Below are 20901 nucleotides of genomic sequence, written 5' to 3'. Positions count from 1 at the left end.
GGGAGGTAACAGGACTGAGAACATGACCTGGCATTTGGGGGTGCCCTGAAACCCACTGTGAGGGGAGGGAGATTGACTAGAGGGATACCCTTTGGGGTGGGGAGGATCCCCAAAAGGAACTGACATTTATCAGGCGATGAGAATGTTCCCAGTTATGCTAGAGAAGAGATGCAAGCCCTCCTGCCCCGGGGCACAGCCCAGCCACTAACTGCCTGGTGCTGGGAAGAGACTTCCCTGTGGGCAGGGTGTCCCAGAGCTGCCTGCTGCAGGGTTCTTGCACCTATTTCTGGAGCAGACAGTGCTGGCACTGTAGGAGGCAGGATACGTGCTCGCTGGATCACTAGTCCAGGCTAGTAGGGAATTCCATAGCCATCTCCTCTCAGTTTGGCTCTCTATGAGAGTAACACAAGCCCAACAGCCAGGAAAACTGAGCATGCCCTCTGGGGTCCCAAGGTCAGTGATGTTCCCCATAACAGCTCCACAATGCCCCTCGTCATGGGCTAATCTCGATCATTGGTCTCCCTCCACACCTGGCCTTTCCGAAAGCTAAGATTCCTGGACTCGCATGTCTATGGCTGGTTGCAGAGTAACCCAGCACCATTCTCCATAGGAGTCGCCATGTGGGAACCATCTAGTCTAGCTTTCTCCACCCTGCCATACAGAACCATGGGTAGCCTGTCTCTGATAGTGTTTAATCCTGTTTTGAAATGTACTCTGTGGTGTTCTGTAATATCCTGCAGCAGTGCGTTCCATGGGTTAACTGCAAGTTACATAAGAAGCTGTTCCTTTAATCAGGTGTGTGACTCTTTGTCCCAGTGTTGAGGGATGCGGGGAAGAGAGGTCTCTGGCTTCCCACACTGGTGGGAACTGAGCAGCTTGGGAGCCCCAGCACCTCCTGTTTGTTTTCTTTCCGGTGGTCATTCTTGATAATCTAATTAAATGCTGGAGCCGGTCCACCGGCTGTTTGTTTGTTGAAGACATTTCTCTGGTGACTCTAGTGGCTGAACTGATCCGAGCATGGGAGTGGGGCTGCAGCCGAAGCTCCCGGAACTCCCCAGACTCCCTTGACGGGATGGGAACAGCAAAGCCACTTGGGCCAATGCCACTCAGCCCAGCATGGCTGTTGTCTCTAGCTCCTGCTGGACTTTGCCAGGCTTGCAAAGTCACAGCTAGGACCAGTGCAGGAGGATGGGACTTACCCAGTCCAGCCCTTCTGTTTCTCCAGTCCCTCTTGCAGCCTGGTTCAGCCCTGCCCAGACTGCCCTCTGGAGCATGCCAGCCTCAGGAGAGGGCTCTTAGCCATGCAGTGCTCTCTGTACATTGGTGCCTGCAGAATGGGAGCAGTCAGGAGTTAGTCAAATAGTCCAATGAAAGTTCAGTGGAGAATTAACCTTCAGTGCTGCTGGAGTGATCGAAGTAGCCTGTCCTGTCTGGTGGGGTCCTGGGCCCTTTAGTTGCCTTCGTGGAAACTCCCAAGGCAGAGGTGCTTTAAAAGGGACCCTGGGAATTGCTTTGAAACCAAGTGGGGCCTTTCTAGACTTCTCATGAACTGGACACAGAGCCTCTACGGGAGCCCTGGGGGGCAGGGAATGGCCTCTTGGCCAGGTTCCTTGTAGCGTAATGGGCTCCTAGTCTTGGCCGGAGCCTCTACATAATGAATGCCAGCCCAGCAGTGTGGGCTTGGAGCCGAGTGCTGATCTCCAGCTGGTAGGGGCTGCGGGGTCTGCTAATTCTCCATGTTAGGTGGTGGCTGGTGGGTGGGGAGGCGGAGCGCTGACTGGGGGCCTAGAGGCAGGTGACTGGTAATTTTGTGCTTGTGAGGAGAGCAGGATGATACCTGGTCACCTCATGCTGCAGTGAGGTGTCACACACCGGTGTCTGTGTGAGCCCGGTTGCTCTCTGCTGGTTAGCCTGCCTCAAACCTGCCTTTTTGTGGGTCAGTTCCCTCTCCCACAGCTGAGCTTCCCTCTAGTTCACCAGGCAGAAGCTGGGAGTGCTGGAGTCAAAGGGCAACGTGCATGGAGTGTGCCTGCTGCCCTAGAGAGCCATGGGTGGGAGAGCTAGTGTTGGGATGTCTCAGGTTGAATCATGCCTTACAGCAATAGTTTTGAAAAGTGCCTTATTCCTTATAGGACTGGTCATGTGGAACTGTGATGGACAGACAAACCAATGCAAAATCACCAGGGGCGCAAAGTGAACTGGCTTTAAAAGCAGATAATGCACATTCCCCAGACAGCTCCGAGTCCCCTGCCTGGCTCAGAGCATTAGCTGACCACACTCTCCGGTCTCCCTGTAGGAAAGGATAGTACATATAGTGGCATTGTATGGATTCTTGCACCTTCCTCTGAAGCATCTGGTACTGGCTTTTGCTGGAGACAGAAAGCTGGCCTAGGTGGGCTAATCAGTCTGATCTAACATGACCAGGGGTATAGAATACTTGATGCTCCTAGTTGTGAGTACCTGAAGCGCTTAAGTACTGCAGGAGTGGGAGCACCATAGAAGTACCTAGTGAAGTAGACGCTGGTCTGGACAGACTGTTGTTCTGACTGGGTATGGGAGGGAGGGAGAGACAGGATTGTTCTGGTGGGGTAACTTTGATTACATTTTATTTTAGCATTAGCCCAAGAGGCCCCAGGCTGGGTTAGCTCCTGAGAGCCAGGGATTTGTACCAGGAGCAGAACGGATCCAGTCTCTCTTGTTGGGATCTGTCTTAGGAAAGTTGCTGGTTGTGTCTCACTGAGTGACTTCCCTGTGCCTGGATTGAAAATGCAGCTGGATAATGTAATCGTCATACACAAGATTTGTAACTAAAATGAGAGAAGAATCAATCTTCAGGCTCTAAGACATAAACTGCTGATAGCAGGAGTCAGGAAGACCCCCCCCTTCCCCCCCCTCCCCCCCCATGTACAGCTTTACACAATTAGCCAGCTGCATAATGGGCAGGTCACACATTCCTCAGGAACATCAGCTACTGGCTTCTTCCAGGCAGGGCACAGAGCTGATGGAGCCAGTGGCCTCTGGTTTCTCAGTCTGTTGTTTCAAATGTGGCCAGTGTCGATTCTGTCGGTTAACTCCATTTGTGTGGCCAAATGGGCTGGCTCCTCTGGACAGACAGAACTATCCCGTTACCCTTAGTGAGGTTATATGGTGGGGGTGGGCCCATGCCACACCACACAGCCCCCCTGCCCAACACTGGAACACTCCCCCCCCCCCCAATTTCCTATGGCCAGAGCCCCCCCAGACCTGCTGTGCCCAGGACCCCCCACAGGACTGTGCCACAAATGCACAGCGCCCTGCTCTCCACCACACCTGCCCAGCCCCCCCCCCACTCCCTAGTGCTCCAACACACAGAGATCTTCCCCCCCCCCCAGCCCAAAACATACACACACCCTGGCCCTCCAGAGACCCACTCCCCCAAGCCCTGCCTCCTGGCTGCACTCACCAGCCCTGCTGGGAGGTGACTGTGTCTGCCGGGCTGAGGCAGCAGTGCAGCCAGGGCTGGTGCCGGGGTGGGGAATCGCTCCAGCCCCTCGGGAGTGGCACAATCAGCCAGGCCAGGACCTGCCCCAGCCAGGCTCCCTCAGGACCCACTTGCCTGGAGGGGCTCAGCCAAGCCCCCCACGCTGTCCCCCCACCCCAACTGGCTGAGACTGGCCAGGCTTCTGCACCAGTCCCAGGCGGTTCAGCTCCAGGGAGACAGGTGGGGCCCCACAGGTGGTGGGAAGCAGAGACTGCCCGTAGCCGGAGGTGCACTGGGGTCCGGCCAGGAGGCGGAGAGAAGCTGGCGAAAGGGGGTGGAGAGGAGCCCTCCTGAGAGGAGCAAGAGTGTGTGTGTGTGTGTGGGGGGGGGGGAGCCAGCAGGCTGGTGGGGTCTTAGGGCACAGTGCAAGCAGAGCAGGCCTGGGCCCCTTCTGAGCATGGGCCCGGCTCCATGGTACCACTGGTGCCATTGTAAACCCGGCACTGTGTTGGGGTGAAGTGGGATTTGAATGCCTGGAGAACTCTCCCAACTGACTATCCTAGGTCTTTGCTCTGGGATAGGGAGGAGGGGCCAGTACTGCTTAAGCACTGGAATAAATTGCCCGGGAAGGGCGTGGAATCTCCATCATTGGAGATGTTTAAGAGCAGGTTGGACAAACACCTGGCAGGGATGGTCTAGATAATACTTAGTCCTGCCATGAGTGCAGAGGACTGGACTAGATGATCTCTGGAGTACTATGATTCTATGAATCTCACCCTATCCAGATTAAGGGGGGGAGGGAGGATGGACAGTGCACCTCTGCCCTGACCTGGGGGACCCTCTAGATAAAGCTGGCCCCAAATGCCAATTTTTGGTGGGAAATTTGAACAAAAAATTAACACTTTTTTTTTCAGAATTTCTAGTGAATTTTTTCCAGTTTTTCAACAAAAACTGAACCCAAACTCCTACATTTTTCAATTGTCAAAAACCTTTCTGGGAAGAGATGCTCAGCTGTGAAAAATCCAACCCCCCAAGTGTTACCAGAACCTGGATAGTTGGATTAAAAAAGTTGGATGCTGATTTTTCATTGAGAAATCGAAACATTTCGAGCCAAGGGAAAGTTCTCTGGAAAATGTTCATTTTGTCAACCAGCCTTTTGGGGTTGGGTGGGAGGGCTGAGTCTATGTGGACCAGCCCTGCCTGTTGGGGGCCCGAGGTGGGTTCAGTCTCCGCAGCCCCCCGATGCACAAGGAGCCCAGCTGTGGGCTGGCTTTCCTGGGCTGGCCAAAGAAGGATCTGAGCTGAAACCCATCCACGCTTCCCACGGGGCTCGCCCCACGGAGGTGACCTTCGGTGTCAGCCAACGTGGGCCAGGACCCGGCCTCCAGTGGCCACCATCTGCCCCATTCACCGCCCTGCCTCAGTTGCTCTGCTAGATCGAAGGCCACCGCTGTCCCTCAAAGGCACCTCCCCGGGGATGTCTCGTTTTCCTCGGCAGGGCAGGCCTGGTGTCCCGGTTGGAGCTGGAGGTTCCCGTCCCGGGTGTGGCCGGCTGAGCTCCACTCCCAGCGCCCTGACACGCGAGCAGGGGAGCAGCCCCTTGCACCTGGGAGGGCCGGGTGGCCATTGGCTGCCGCGGGAGCAGGGGCTGGGCCGGGGGTGCAGCCTGCAGCGCTTTGCCCAAAAGCTGGGGCCCCGGCTTAGTGGTGGAGGGGCTCTGGGGGCACGGAGGAGAGAGGCAGGAGCCGGAAGGAGGCAGGGACCAGCCCCCACCCCCCGCAGCAGCTTCTCCGGGACTCTCTCCAGCCTCCCTCTCCGCTGCTCGGGGAGCCTCGGGAGGTTCCTCCCCAATGCGCGGCGGGGAAGGAGCGCGGCGGTCTCGCTGAGGGGCCGGAGCCGAGCGCTCGCCGGGTCCCAGCCCGACTTCCAGGGGCGCGAGAGGCGGGATTTGCGGAGTATGCTGGCGGGCAGCAGGTAACCCCGCGCCGCGCCGCTCCCTGGGGGAGCCCGGCCGGGCCCCGCGCGCACCCGGGCCCGGGCAGGGGCAGCAGCTGCAGGGCTGCGATGGGAACCAGGTGGCTGGGGGCCCGGGGAATGCCAAGGCCTCTCTGTGCAGCCGGGCTGGTCTCTCGTGCGCCTCTGGAACAGCCCCAGCAGGAGCCTGCCCAGCCCCGGAGCGCTGGACACACGGGTCCCTCTTCACCGGCGCTGGGACCTTTCCAGGGGAAACCCCTGGTCTGGTCAGTTTCATCCGCTGCGGCTGCCCCTTAGCTCCAGCTCCCCTCCCACGCGCTGCTCCTGCTGCCCATTCCCCCGCCCCCGCGCTCGGTGAGCTCTTTGGATGCACCCAGCAGAAGGGTGGTCTTGGGTCCGAACAGAGTCCCCCCGACAAGGCCTCCCGGGCAGGAGACCAGTTCCGAGGGGAGATCGGGGGAGGTGCCCTGAGTGGGGGGCTTAGCCAGTGGGCATCGGTGCTGAGGTCCCGTCCTGTTGGAGGTCCCTGTATAAAGCTTGTCCCGGGGTATGTCAGGGGAACTGCTTACCTGGGACAGGGGCCAAAAGATGGGGATGGGGAGACAGGAAGGGGCAATGCATCCTGGAACCGCTGAGCTGACTCTCCACTCTGGAGCTGGCAGGGCTTTGGGGAAAGAGGACAGGTTACAGAGCTCTTTGGAGCATCTCTCTCTCTCTGGGTTTGCTTTGACTTTCATTGGGGCCCCAGTACATGCAAGGCAAGAGGGATGTCAGCCAGGCATCCATTAACAAACAGCTACAGGGAGCAAAGGGGAGAAGTAAGATCGGAAGGGATCCCAGCCAAGTATTCCCACTCCTAGCGGTGCACACTACTGCACGCTCACACCGCTGTGCGTGCTTGCACAATCACACACTTGCATTGCAACCACAACCATCCACTCATCTGCTGAGGGTCAGAACCGCACACGCACACACTGTCGCATGCTCACGGCTGCACATGTACGCAGCCTGATTGGAGACAGCTGGGAATTGCTGCTGGGAAGCAGGAAGGCCTGAGGTTGGCAGGCCGGAGCGGGGCTGTTAGCTCACTGCCTTGGTGTGAGTGTGTGCAGTGACACCTCTGCCAGGGGAACCTGCCCTGCCCATTCCCCTCTCCCCGGCGCTGGGGCATCCGTGTCCTGCTGAAATTTGGCTTCTCTCCTTCCCAGGGGGACAGAGTTGTGCCATGCTGGAGAGGTGGCCCCTCCTCATTGGGTCTGGAATCAGGGATGCTGGCTTTGCTGATTAAAAGCTCCAACAGGGGAACTGTGCCTCTACCCCTGCCACCTGTCCTTTGCCCCTCACTTTCTCTGCCCTCTTCTCCTGCATTCCTTGCCCCCCTTCCCCCCCCAGCTCCTGTTGGTGTCAATGGGAATACTGGGGAGACAGATCCCAGGGCTGTAAGTGAGCCTGGACTCTCTCCTGTTTGGAATCATTGGGATTGTCTCAGCTCAGTGAGGAGGGGGCATCTGATCTCCTGCCCTGGCTGTGCTGGGCAGGGTTAGTAGGTGCCCCAGAAGCTCTTACTTCCATGTGTCTCTAGTTTGATCTGCTCTACTAGTCACTAGACCCTGCTTGGATCTGCTTGTTCTGTGGTGGCAAAGTCATGGGGGGAAGTGTTTGCTTGGTGTCGCCTAGGAGCAGAAGGGGCGTGGGGCTCCTGTGCAGCTGAAGTGAGTGAGAGGTGGAAGGTGATGGCTAGCATGTGTGGGCCCTCAGCCCGGGCAGTGCCTCTGTCCCCATTGGAAAGCTGGACTCTGCGCTGCTGAAGGTGCAGTGAGCCTCCTTAGCTGTCTCAGGGCTGCACTGCTCCAGCTACATGTTAGCAAGAGACCCACTCGCATTGCTTGAGAGCCCGTGATTCCTCAAGCTTCTGCCAGTGCAGATTTGTGGAGAAGTTCCCATTACTCCTGGCCTGCAGCACTGACAGCCCTTCTGCCCCAGCCATGGACCGTGGGGTAGGATCTGGTGTTCATCAGCTGTGGGGGCGAGAGGAGCGGTGCCCCCCATGGTTAATGCATGTGAGCCTGTGCCAGCTGCAGAGTTTTGATGGGCCTGGATTCCAGGCACGTGTTCAGCCTGTGTTGGAAGGGAGCCCCTAGCAGATCTGCCTGAGAGGAGTTTCCCCTCCTCTTTGGCTGGCTCTGCCAATACCTGTCCTCCCTGTTCTGGATGGCACCATGTGTGCAGCACTCCAGGCTACTCCCCAAACCACTGCAACGTGCAATACGCAGCCCAGGTACGTTTGACTCATTCCCTGGGCCCTGCCAAGGCGTCTCCAGAACAGCCCAAGCTGCTCCAGAGGGAAGGATCCCAGAGCCCAGGGCTGGGATGCAGAGAACAACCTCCCCTCGAGCAGATCCCTGCATGACATGGCTGAGGCTCGGGGGCGGGGGGGGGGGGGGAGTGTTGGGTAAAGCTTGCACCGCTGCTGGCTGCTCTGCGGAGCGGCAGCACAGTCCCATGGGTAGAACACCAGGCAGTGGGAGACCTGGGTTCCATTCCCAGCACTGCTATTGACTCGCTGTGTGTCCGTCCCCTCTGTACAATGGAGCTAACAATGCCGCTGACCCTCCCCTTGAGAGCTAGCAGTGGAAAAGTGCAGTGTGAGGCCCAAGTATCAGCCAGGCTGCCGGTCAGGCCGTTCGCCAGCTCTGAACTCAAGACGAATGAGAGAAACTACGTGCGGGGGAGAGTTTCCTCCCCAGATGGGCTGGGCTCTTGCTGCCTTCTGCGGGCCCATCCTCAGGCTGAACTCCCACCCGTTTCACCAACCGTGGGCAGGGCCGGCCCCAGGTACCAGCTTGCCAAGCAGGTGCTTGGGGCGGCCACTCCAGAGAGGGGCGGCACGTCCAGCAATTCGGCAGACGGTCCCTCACTCCCGCTCCGAGCGAAGGACCTCCCGCCGAATTGTCGCCACAGATCGCGATCACGGCTCTTTTTTTTTTTTTTTTGCGTCGCTTGGGGCGGCAAAAACCCTGGAGCCGGCCCTGACAATTTAAACTGGGGAAGCTTTGGGTGTGGTTTTCAATCTGTCTGAGTTAAATCTGGCTCACATCAGTTAATAATGGGCTAAGCCAATGGGAGTGTGTCCACATGGGGCTCCACACCAGTTTATCTAAATCAGTGCAACATCCCACATTAGTCAAACCAGTGCAACACTGTGTGCAGAGCAAGCCTCAGTATCCCCTTTATGGGCATTAGTGGATGCCTGAAGCCCAAGGTGGGGGTAGGGGAGAGGATTGGTACATGCTGGGGAGGGGGGGGCGTTTAGCTTGCAGCTACTCTCTGCCTTTAATGATGGTTACTGCAGCCTCTCTCTATTCTCTATCTTGGGGTGAAGTGCTGGGGGACATGGGAGCTCTTACAAACTGCCACCAAAGTTCCAGGTGTCATCCTTTCTCACCCCTCTGTAAGTTCCCCCAGTCCGTGCGCTGCTGCCAATCCCTCTGCTCTGTTGCGGAGTCGGTTGGGTACGGGCTGTGACGCGGAAGAGCTCAAACAGAGAGAAATAAGTGAAAGGGCTATAAAAACAAGCCAATTCTGGGGTAGTCGAGCTCTTTCCTATGTTTCCATAGGGGTATGGGGAATGTTATACCAGACTGGGCCCAACAGCCTGTCGTGTCTGGTGTCTGACTGCAGGAGGGATGGAGGGTCCAGACCATTACCTGCTCTTCTCTAGAGGCCAATGGGGGATGGTGCTTTTGTAAGAAAAGAAATTGTCCCTCCCACACCCAGGCCCATGCATAAGTGCACAGCATTATCCTGGGATATAGATTTCTTCACTCGCCTACTCCAGCTGGTGATAACTCTATTTCCTGAAGCATCAGGATCAGTGGCCCTTGGGGTAGTCTTTGTCCCAGCTGGTGTCACTGCAGATGCTATTCTTATTCAGATAAATGTCTAACCCTTGGTGGAATCTTCCTAAGCTACTTTCCTCTGTAATATCCTGCATCAGCAAGTTCCACAGATTAACAGTGTATTTATTAGCAGTTAAATTTGTTGCCCTTCAGCTTGAGTGAATTAATGCACACTGGAGGGAATTATTTGGATGAATCACACCTGTTGCTGGGTTCTAAATGAACTGTGATAGCTCAGGGAAAAACCAGGTACATCACTGTGGAGAGCCCTGAGACCTCTATCAGAAAAAGCAAACCGAATGGTAAGGTGCATAAGGAGTGGGCTAGGAGACAATAGTGAATAATAATAATGCTGCAAGGACTAGGATGCCTCCATGTAAATGAGTACTAATGCGTCAGCTGGAATGGGTTTTCAGTTCTGGTAACCTCAGAAAGGATCCAGCAATGGGGAGAGGCTGCCCACTGAGAGGTGACATGACGGGGACACTGTAGTTCAGAGAACAGGGATGCTCTCCCCTGGTGTTTCGCAGCCTTCTGAGCCGGTGACCCCATACCTGAAGTAAAAACTGTTGGTGATCCCCTTCCATCACTTACTCTTCCTTCTGTAGCCAGTGTATCAAAGGTAGCAACGCTGAGCTGCCTCGGTGTGTGCGTGTGGTCAGAGGCTGCCAGAGAAAACTTGACCATGAAGGGTCAGGATGTGCCAGGTATGGGGGAGCTTCAGACTGTAATTAAATTGGCAGTGCTGTGTGACACCCCTGCCCCCCAGGGGGTCATGACCCATGGGTTGAAAAACACTGCTCTAGACGTATGCAAAATAGTGACTGGTTTAGAGATGGCAGATGGAGTATACCTGCCTCCTGGCACAAGAACATGGGGCCGGCCAATGGAAACTGAACGCCAGCTCGTTTAGAACTGACCAAAGGAAACACTTTTCAACCCACTGAACCTGGAGAACTTGCTGCCATGAGGGGTCGTTGAGGCCCAGAACTCAGCACAATTCAAACCCAGAATAGATCTTTATATAGACAATAAGAGCATCCATGGTTACTCAGAGAGCTTAAAAATACCTGCTTCAGGCCCTGAACCAACCACCTGGGGTTAGGTAGGCGTGTCCCTTGGGGGAGGTGTTCCATAAGTGTCCAATAGGGGGTTTCTTGCATCTGGCCACTGATCAGAGACAGGCCACTGGTCTAATGTGACACCCCCAGCTGTGGGGTGAGGTGCCTGGGAGGGTCCGGTGGGCTTTATCCATGAAACTCAGCTGTGTCTTTGCCCCCTCCCCCCACCCCATTGGTTTTCCTGTTCCCTGGCTGGCATCAGCTCCTCCCTCTTGTTATGTCTTGCAGGCTCCCATGATGAGAGGGTGGATCCTGCTTCTCGCTGTGCTCCTAGCTCCGGCACCAGTTACGGCACAAAAAAGAAACCAAGGTTGGTGCTGCCTGAGCTCTCCAAGGGGCAGTATGTGAGGCAAGGGCTGCGGGCTGGGCCCACTCATGGCACCATCGCTGGGTTTGCTGGAAACACCGCGTGGTCCCAGAAAAGCTGGGGGAGGGAAGATGAGGGCGTTTGGCCCACATAGCTGGGTGGGTGAATTCAGGCTGGTCCCAGCTCCTTCCCTCAAACCAGCCTGTGCCCTGTAGTCGGATACCTGGTGTCTCCTCCCAGCACAGACTTGCTGGCAGGCTGCCCAGGAAGTTCTGAGCTGTGACCATGCTGAATTGTACAGGGACTGGAGGGTGGGGTGTATGTGGGGGAGGGGATGGGGCACAGACTTTGTTGAATGTTTCATGGTTCCCCAAGTCCCCACATGCCTGAAATGAGGACTGCTAGGATTGCCAATCCTCGATCTCTCAGAGGCTATTGAAGCCAATCCGGGAGATTTTAGACCACTAAAAAACTGGCGGCACAGCGGGGCTAAGGCAGGCTCCCTGTCTGCCATGGCTCTGCGCGGCTCTCGGAGTGAACGGCATGTCCAGCTCATAGGCACAGGGGCATCCAGGGGGTCTCTGCACGCTGCCCCCAACCCAAACGCTGACTCTGCAGCTCCCATTAGCCAGGAAACGTGGCCAATGGGAGCTGCAGAGCCGGTGCTTGGGGTGGAACAGCGCAGGGAGTCGCCTGGCTGCCCCTGAGCCTAGGAGCTGGACATGCTGTCCACTTCCTGGGAGCCGCCCAAGGTAAGTACCACCCGGACAGAGCCTGCACCCCACACCCCCTCCTGCATGCATCCCAACCCCCTGCCCCAGCCCTGAACCCTCTCCCGCACCCAAACTCCCTCCCAGAGCCCACACCACCTCCTGCACTCCAACCCTCTGCCCCAGGCTCAGCCCAGAGCCCCCTCCCACACACCGAATCCCTCAGACCAACCCCCAGCTCAGATCCTGCACCCCCTCCTGCACTCCAACCCCCTACCCCAGCCTAGTGAGGGTGGGGGAGAGTGAGCAACAGGGGGTGGGGGAGTGAGTGGGGGCAAGGCCTCAGAGAAGGGGCGGGTCAGTGGTGGGGCCTCGGGGAAGGGGCGGAGCAGGGGCAGGACAAGGGTGTTTGGGTTTGTGTGATTATTAGACAGTTGGCAACCCTCAGGACTGCGAGTGGGGGAGTGCGGCATCTCCCTTGCTGACTTGCTGCTGCCCCTGTGCTCCTGGGATGGACCAGAGGGCTCCCTGCAGGCTTGTTCTGCTCCAGGGTGTAGACTGCGCTTCCCTGAGGCTCAGCCTGGGAGTTGCTGTCTCCTTCCCCCACAGGCTTGATGATTGCCCCCTCCCCTGGTCTGGGGCATGAAGGAGCCCAGGGATTTTATCCTGGGGGAGGCTGGGAGTTGCCCTGTGCTGACACTCAGAGGAGGCTTGTGGCCAGGGATGCTGGAACAATGTGTACAGTGGAGGTGCTGAGAGCCATTGAACCAAACTGTAAACCCTGGATAGAATGGAAACCACTTCAAGCCAGGGGGTGCGGCAGCACCCCTACTTCCAGCACCTATGCTTGTGGCATGAGGGGAGGAGGAGGAAGGATCCATGGGCCAGGGTGATGGAGCTGCCTCTCTCAGCCTATGTAGGACCTGCAGCCCCAGCCGCCTCTTGGCAGGGACTTATCCCTGAAGGGATGTGGGATGTCGGGGGGCTGGAGTGATTCCCAAGGGAGGGGCAGCTGCTGCCTCGCTGGTGAGTCCCTGGCCCCTTTGCAAGGCCTGTGGTTGGCAGGGAGGAATGTGGTACTAGTCTGAGAAAATCCATCGTGTTCTCTGCTAAGGGGGCTCCTGGTCAGTGGGCCCTGTGGGAGCTGTCAGCCCACAAGCCCTGGCTGCTGGCAGTGCTCATCCCCTGCGTATTCATGGGATATTCCCGCCCCTGCCTGGGTGGCCCTGTCTGCTCCACATCCGCTCAGCCCTGAAACTCCTTGTATTAGAGGGACAGGCTGTCATGGCCTCTGGCACTGAACCTATCTCCTTGATGGAGAATGTGGCCCTGAGGTCTGGGCTTCCTTGCCCTGACTCATGGACTCTGGCTGTCTTGGATCTCTCTGTGGGAGGAGTGCGGGCTCCTGAGGTAAGAGGCTGGAAGGGCTAAGCCAGCGGAGGGAGCCTCCATGGCAGGGCTAGGACAGTTCCCTCTGGCCCTTGCATGCTGGAGAAAAGAGAGTTAGCCCTGAGCTGCTGATGGTTGCTTTGCAGGGACGTGCATCAATGTCTATGCGGCAGACATCGTGTTCCTGGTGGATGGATCCTCCAGTATCGGGAGGACCAACTTCCACATGATCCGAGCCTTCATGGAGGACCTGGTCAGGCCCTTTGTCCATGTGGTCGGTGAGAGCGCGGTGCGATTCGGGGCAGTGCAGTACAGCGACGACCCCAGGTGAGTCCTGATGGTCCTGTCCCCCCATGCCAGGCACACGGGGTGCGGGAGGCTCCTGCAGCCCTGTCCCCGGTGCAGCCACTTCTCTGTGCTCCTGGGGGTGGCTCTCAGGGTTCCAGTCGCCAAGGGAGCTTGGGGTGCTCGGCATGGCCCCAGAGCTATCTGCTGGGGAGGGAGTGCTGCGGGTGCCTGACACCTGCTACTGACAGAGGAGGCCCAGCCTCTGCTCATGGCCACTGTTCTCAGCGCCCCGTGGTAGCCAGTGAATCTCCTTAATTGTCCCAGGCTGGGCAGGAGTAGGGTGAGAATAAAATATCTAATTACCCCTATTGCACCTGCAGCCCCAGCGCACTTTCTATGGAGCCCCATTACAGAGAACCCCCTGACCACCTCTGTAGTGTCATTGCCTTGCTTCCGTGGAGCTGCACCCTAGGGATCCATGGGAAATGACCCACCCGCTATAGAAACCCTGTGGGTGCCCTAAGGAAGCATGTGGGCCATGCGGTTACTGTGTCGGGATCTTGCTCAGGCTGGAAGCTGGCTATGTGGTGGTTTCCCCCCATCCCCCTGGGATTGCGTTTGTCCCCAGGCTCGAGTTCACGTTCTCTCAGCATCCCAACGGGACGGAGGTGAAGAGGGCCATCCAGCGGCTGAGCTACAAAGGCGGGAACACACGCACGGGCGCCGGTCTCCAGTACATCGCTGACAACTTCTTTGGGCCCACTCAGATCCGGGCCGGGGTCCCAAAGGTACCTCTAGAGAGACCCTGCTTATGCCACGGCCAGGGAATGTGAGAGCAAAATGCTGGCCTGTCGGCTCTCCTCCAATGGGGCCAGAGCGTGCTGATGGTTAGGATGGTCACTCGGCTCCCTCCATGCTGGACGGGGAGCAGAGCTGGGTGCTTGGCAGGAGTGGGTGGGTCGCTACATCCCCTTTCCTTCGAACTCCTGAGTAACATCTGTCCAGTTCCAACTCTTTCTCTGTAACAGGGGAGACCGTAGGGAGGCAACACACCCCAGCCCAGTGGGACTGTCTGACTTCTGCTCCTCTTCTTCCCACCATGGGCCCCTTCACACTCAGCATCTGGGGGTCCCTGTCTCACATCTGCTATGCTTTGGCTGAGCCAGCTGGGGGCACTAGCCTTGGGGACCCTCCTGCCTGAGGTGGGCCCCACGGCTCGTGTTGAGTCTGGTGGCCAGCCCCCTCCTGACACGCCATTGCCCCTTCCTGGCAGGTCTGCATCCTCATCACAGATGGCAAGTCTCAAGATGACACCGAGCAGTCCTCTGTGAAGCTGAAGGCTCAGGGCACTAAGGTCTTTTCTGTGGGTAAGTGACTCCAGTGCCTGACAAGAGCCCAGGGGTCTCTCCGCCTTCACCAGGCTGCTCAGGACTCCCACCCACCGCTGGCCATGGTGTCCCTTTGGTCCAGGGGAGCTCTAGGAGGAAGGCAGAGCCGGGCATCCATCCTCTGATCTTGGCCAGTGCAGTTGCTGGATGAGAGTGGAAGCACCTGGCCGGGCTTGGAATGAGCCTGATCCTCTAGCATGAGTGGGGAGAAATGGATGGTACAGGGGTGTGAGGCTAGGGAGCTCTGACTTGCAGTGCCCTGTAACATCTTGCAGTGGCCAGCAAGGGGAGGTGGGAGAGGCCGAGGGGACGGGCCAAGGGCCCTGGGAACCCAGCACACCTATAATGTGCTGCAGCTAGCCATGAACGTCTGAGGCTGTAGCAGCCAGCTAGGGTGAGTAAGAATGGGGGGTGCCACTGTGCCAACCGGTGGGCGGAGGGGGACATGGCTCAGGTAGGGTTACCATACGTCCGTTTTTTTCCGGACATGTCCGGTTTTTCGGCAATCAAACCCCCGTCTGGGAGGAATTGCCAAAAAGCCGAACATGTCCGGGAAAAATACGGACGGGCACTTCCTCTCCTGCGGCTGCTCTGATCCTCCCCTGACTCTTCAGCTCAATTTAAGAGCCAAGCTGCCCAAGCCAGTGCTACTGCTTGGCTCTTAAACAGAGCCGAAGAGTCAGGGGAGGAGCAGAGCAGTTGGAGCTGGGGAGGAGAAGTGCCCGGCCGGGGGCGCAGGGTCCGGAGGCATAGGGGCTGCCCGAAGCCCGAGCGCTACCGGCTTCATGGTTTGCCGGGCAGCCACCAGACCCTGCGCCCCCAGCTGGGCGCTTCCCCTCCCGGGCTCCAGCTGCTCTGCTCCTCCCCTGACTCTTCGGCTCTGTTTAAGAGCCAAGCTGCCCGAGCCAGCGCTACCGGCTTCAGGCAGCCCCTATGCCTCCGGACCCTGTGCCCCCGGCTGGGTGCTTCCCCTCCTGGGCTCCAGCTGCGCTGGGGAAGCGCCGGCCGAGGGCGCAGGGTCTGGAGGCTGCCCGGCAAACCGTGAAGCCGGTAGCGCTTGGGCAGCCCTTTTCATGTGGCTGGGAGGGAGGAGGGGGAGTTAGGGTGGGGACTTTGGGGAATGGGCGGGGAATGGGCGGAGTTGGGCAGGGAAGGGGCGGAGTTGGGGCGGGGGAGGGGAAGGGGCGGGGCTAGGGCCCCATGGAGTGTCCTTTTTTTTTTTATTTTTTAAATATGGTAACCCTAGCTCAGGGCATAGCTGGGGATTATTCCTAGGAGAGAGACCCCGGTGCCCACTCACCAGCTCTCCACTCCCTACAGGGATCAGGAGTGCAGACCGCGCGGAGCTCATGCGTGTGGCCTCCACTCCCACAGAGGACTACTTCTTCTACGTCGATGACTTTAAGATCCTGGGCACCCTGCTGCCGTTGGTGTCTCAGAGGGTGTGTGCCAGCACCGGAGGGGTCCTGCAGACGGGTAAGGGGCGTGTTGCAGCTAGTGCTCTCGGCCTCCCGCTGCGATGGCTCAGCCCTGGACGTGCTTTGGAATGCTGTGTTTGATCTCCTGTTTGCAGTACCCGTCTAACCCATGAGACAATTACAGCCGAGGGATTTTAGCAATCTCCCCACTGGGACAATTTGGGCCCTGTCTGCACCTGGCTCTGCCTGGCAAGATTCTTCTCTTTCTGAGTCTCAGGCACTGGCTGTCGCAGCTGTTTCTGGTGCTGCAGTGGAAGGTTTAAATTCCACCTTCCCCTGTGTTCCTGGAGACGAGCCCCATCCTGGAAGAGCCTCTCGCTGTCTAGGACTCAGAGCCAGTGTCACGCTGCAGCACTGTTTTGTGGTGATGGGACACTGACTGGGGCCCTGTGTCGGTTCACTTTGGCCCCACAGGTGCTGCCCTGCCCAGTTGATTCCCCTCTACCCAGGAAGTTTGAGTGAGAACGTTTTAATGATTCTCTTCTGATAACATTCTTTGGTGTGGCAGAGGCCATCCGTCCCCGAGTGGGCTCCCTGCCTTGGGCAGCTGGGAGTTAGAGTATGCGCCGCGGCTCTGTGCGTATCAACCCCTGGGGAAGGTGTGGTGCCAGCAGGGTGCCTGACTGCTGCTTCCCTTCCCCTAAGGTCCACGGGTGTACAGTGGCCCATCCAACCTGGTCTTCGTGGAGCAGGCGGTCGACATGCTGAGGATCCGCTGGACTGCAGCGGGTGGCCCGGTCACAGGCTACAAAGTCCAGTACGTGCCGCTCACGGGCTTGGGGCAGCAAGTGACAGCAGAGATGCAAGAGGTGAGCGCTTCCCTTGCCAGCTATAGTCTGGAGATCCGCCTGCTGGCAGGCTCAGCAGAGAGGCCAGTGGGACGGAGCTGTCCTCCTTGCTGGGAAAGGGGGCTTCTCTGGCTGAGGCACACTGGGAAGGGTGTGCGTGCAGCCTGCAGCCTGCCCTGTGGGTGAATGGAGCCTGTTGGCTTCTTGTGGTGGCAGCTCTGATCCCTGCTCCAGCACCAAACCCCTTAGGGAAGTGAATGTTGCAAAATCCCATCTGGCGCCCACCTGCTCCATGGGGCCTGGCTCAGTGAGCCGTGCCATCTGGACAGCAGGAGGAGGCTGGCAAGCAGGCAGGATGTTCAGCCTCTCTGGCTGAAGAGGGGAATGCCTTTGAACAGGTCAACCTGAGTCCCGGGGAGACGAGCGCCGTGCTGAGCCAGCTGAGAGGAGGAACGGATTATCTGGTCACCGTCATCGCCCAGTATGCCAACAGCATTGGCGAGTCGGTCTCTGGCAAAGGACGCACTGGTGAGTAACCCGCCCAGCTCCCCATCCATGCAGCGTGTTTTCCCCTGCCCCCATGCCCTGTCCACCTGCCCAGATGCAGGAGCCAGCTTGCACTCCCAGGCTCCCCGGTGCCCTCCGAGCCAGGGGGATTCCTGATGGAAGAGCCTGGTGAGCTTGAAGTCCAGCCTGGGGCTAGAAAGGTTAGCTACCATGTCCACGCACCATTGTCTGAGGATGGGCCCCATTACAGGGGTAGGGCCTGGTTTCTCAGGGCAGTGGCTGGAGAATGGGCTGGCTGCGAGCCCACTCAAGGATGGGACAGGGCTGCTGGACCCGCTTCCGGCTCAGTTTGGGGTGAGTGGGACTCCTCATGCCTGTGACCGTGGCAGACTTCCCATGGGAATGGGTGACTCCCTGTGGCCCCACCATGTGCTCACTCCATCATTGCCGCCATCTTGGATTCTGTGGCTGGGATCGCTAGGGTGTGAGTGCTGCTGCCAAGCCAGGCACCGGGCTCTCGTGCTGATGGTTTTTGGTGGGTCCCACAATAATGTTAGCTCTGGGCGTTGGTGGGCTTGGCAGGGGAGAGAGGAACAGTATATGGGGAGTCTTTGAGTCAATGTTTAGAATCCCCAGGACGCTGCCCAGTGGAGTGTAACAGTCTTAGGGCTGCTCCGCCACATACTGGGTCTTGGCCCCAGACTGGCTAATGACTGCCCCTGCCCCCTCCCGCATCGCCCCAGGGCAGCTTGCTTTCCTCCTGGCACCAAGGCACCTCTTGACCCTGCCCAAAGGGCTGGGTGCTCTCTGGGGCAGGAGTGTGTGAGGGTGATGGCCTTGCCCCCATTCTCTTTCAGGGGCCCTATCTGGAGTGTCGAATTTCCGAGTGGTGGAGGCTGGGCCGTCCTTCCTCAGACTGGCCTGGGGAGCTGCTTTGGAGAACTTGCAGGGCTACCGGCTCACCTACGTGGCCCGAGGTGAGGGTGGAGTGCGGGCGATTGGGCCGGGGAGGCGCCGCCTCTCCTGTGGCTCTGCAATGTGGGAACGTCTCCCTGGGCTGTGTTCTCTTCCACAGGAGATCTGCCAGCCAGCCTGGCTCCAGACCCTCGTCCCTCATGTGTAGGGTGTGGAGCCTGGATCCATTCCAGGAGGGCAGGGGAATCCAAGCCTGGGCAGGCCTTTCTCCACTGCCCTAGGACTCAGCTGGGTGGGAGGGTTGGAGGAGAAGCAGCTAGCATGGATCTCTGCTCTCTTCGCTCTTTGGCTGCATGACCTCCTTTCCCCCCACCCTCGGTCTGTCCAGCAACTTTATTCGCTACAAACCCCAAGAAGCAGACAGACGTGTGGACTCCCTCCGAGGCAGGCAGACACAGAGCCTGTTGAATGGCCTCTTGCTCCCTTGGGAGGCTGTGCTGTGCTGGGGTCAGTGCAGGGCAGCCGCTGTGCCCGAAGGGGGTGGGCGGTGTCACCAGGATCTCTGTGATACAGTGTGTGGCATTCATGTGCCAGAGTGATGTCCAGGCACCCCGTAGGTGAGAGAGGGTTCCTGCCCCAGCTCCCCTCTTGCTGCAGCTGTATGTGTTGTGGGGGGAATGTGTGGGCCCAGCGTGTACGTGTGTGGGGCGGTTTGGAAGGGGGTTGGGTGTGTGGGTGCTGGGGTGTGGGTGTACAGGACTGGTTTGTGTGTACGGGAGGAGATCAGTGCATGTGCTGAGGGTGTACGTGTGGAGGTATGTACATAGCGGTGCAGTGTGTGCTCAGAAGAGGTTCTCTGTGTGTGTGTGTATGTACAGGGGCTCTCTGTCCATGCTGGGGTTCGGGCAGGGGTGAAGCTGATTTCAACCACACACCCCCTCCGCCCCCCCGTGCTGTTTTCTGTAGGAAGCTGCACCTGGAGCTGCCCCACCCCAGCCTGCAGCCATCCCAGTGCATGTGGCCCTGGCAGCACTCCCAGCGTGCCTCGCCCTGCATGCTGCCACGCCCGGCTACCACGGCCGTGCATCTCCCCATCAGAGAATGCTGGCCCTGAAGGCACAAAAACACCACTGAGCTCATCAGAACCACCCGTGTGCCCTGCCCAGACCAAGTGCCTGGCTGAGGGGGCCAGCTTAGAACTGAGTGTGGAGCTTTCCTTCCCATCTTCCCCTCCTTTCATGGCATCTGCAAGCCCGGGGTGCCAGGACTTGCCTACAGCTCCCTGCCAGGGAGTGCAAGCAGGGCCCTTGCTCCCTTTGCCCAGCCCTGCCTGGTTGGCTTGAGCCCCTGATCTTTTTTTAGCTTCTTGCACTGGCTGAGCCCTGCTACTGGGAATGGGGGCACAGAGCTGGGCTGAGCGCACGTAGCATGTCTGCTCATGCTGCTAGCCATGTGCTTGCACATGTGGGAGGGCAAGTGTGTTCTGTGCTGCATGTACCTGGGGCTCCCCCTCGCCACCCCACCTGGGCACCAGAGTGTTCCAGTCCTGTCTGAAGCCCCACACAGCTTGTGTTCTGCAGCCTGCCCAAGGCCAAGGGTGGTGTCCTGCAGTGCCAGAGCCCCCTGCCTTCCAATGGATAGTCCCCCCACCAGGTGCTGGGCCCCACTCATGCGTCGCTGTCTGTGCCCATCCCAGGTGAAGCTCAAGCGGAGGAGATGAGCCTGGGAGCCAACGCCGTGTCCGTCACACTCCGCAACCTGCGCCCCAACACTGACTACGTGGTCACGCTTCAGCCTATCTCCCAGCGGCAGACGGCAGCACCGGCCCAGCTAACCGGCCGAACCCGTAAGTACCATCTGCTCAGACAGCCAGAGCCTGGGGCTGCACAGAAGGCATCTGACTGGGTTTTCTTCCTGCCCAAAATGACTTTTTTTTTTTCTTTTTAAAAAGGTGTGCTTTTCTGAAGAGTTTTGTGGTGTATTTATATTTTGAGATTACTAGTGAAGGAACTGTGCTTATTTAGGGGCAGAGTTAAGGTTATTGTTCTTGTCTCTTATGTGAGCTGGCAGTGCAGTAGGGGGGGCTGGGCTGGGCTGGACTCTGCAGTATCCTTTGGCTGCCTTGCGGGTTGCGTGAAGGCCGATCTCTCTGGGTCTCACATTTGTGCCATGGTTGTGTTTTGTTTGATTCCCTCTCCCTCCAGTGCGTTTGGAAGGGGTGCAGCAGCTGTCAGTTCAGAACATCTCCCAGCAGAGCATGCTGGTGACCTGGCGGGGTGTGAGTGGAGCTACTGGATACCGGGTGTCCTGGGGGCTCCCCTCAGGTAGGTCTGCCTGACTCACTACAGCTCTCTCCCCTTCCCAAAAACCAGTGGCAGGGTGCTGTAGACTGAACGATGGACGCGGTTCCCCAGACCTCCTGGCTGGATGGTGGGGGCCCCAGCGTGCTGAGCTGTGGTGCAGGCTCTAAGGAATGGGTGGGGGGGGGGACTGGCATGCCTTCCAGCAGAGCAGATACACCCCTCCCATGGGACAGGACTCTTCTGCAGTCAGGTGCATTATGGGGCAGAGGGTCCCAAACCGTGTTCTCTGGAGCACCTGCTGCTGAAGTGTGGAGAGACTGGAGCTTCCACAGTGGCTGGAGGACAGGCAAGTGAGGCAGCATGCTGAGGGGAGA

The 20901-nt window shown here is 58.3% G+C and overlaps 1 protein-coding gene across 1 annotated transcript in view; it reads left to right on the top strand.

The window, feature by feature from the left end:
* COL7A1 (collagen type VII alpha 1 chain) overlaps positions 1-20901 on the top strand; it is a 120299-nt gene that overhangs the window by 11194 nt on the left and 88204 nt on the right. The window contains 10 exon segments of the mRNA XM_065552763.1: positions 10683-10764; positions 13007-13187; positions 13777-13936; positions 14422-14515; positions 15857-16012; positions 16660-16823; positions 17201-17330; positions 18167-18286; positions 19921-20070; positions 20429-20548. Coding sequence (XP_065408835.1) covers positions 10683-10764; positions 13007-13187; positions 13777-13936; positions 14422-14515; positions 15857-16012; positions 16660-16823; positions 17201-17330; positions 18167-18286; positions 19921-20070; positions 20429-20548 — 1357 coding nt within the window.

This window comes from Chrysemys picta, chromosome 7 (assembly GCF_011386835.1).
Source record: "Chrysemys picta bellii isolate R12L10 chromosome 7, ASM1138683v2, whole genome shotgun sequence".
Taxonomy (NCBI): domain Eukaryota; kingdom Metazoa; phylum Chordata; order Testudines; family Emydidae; genus Chrysemys; species Chrysemys picta.
This window is presented reverse-complemented; position numbering and strand designations above follow the sequence as displayed.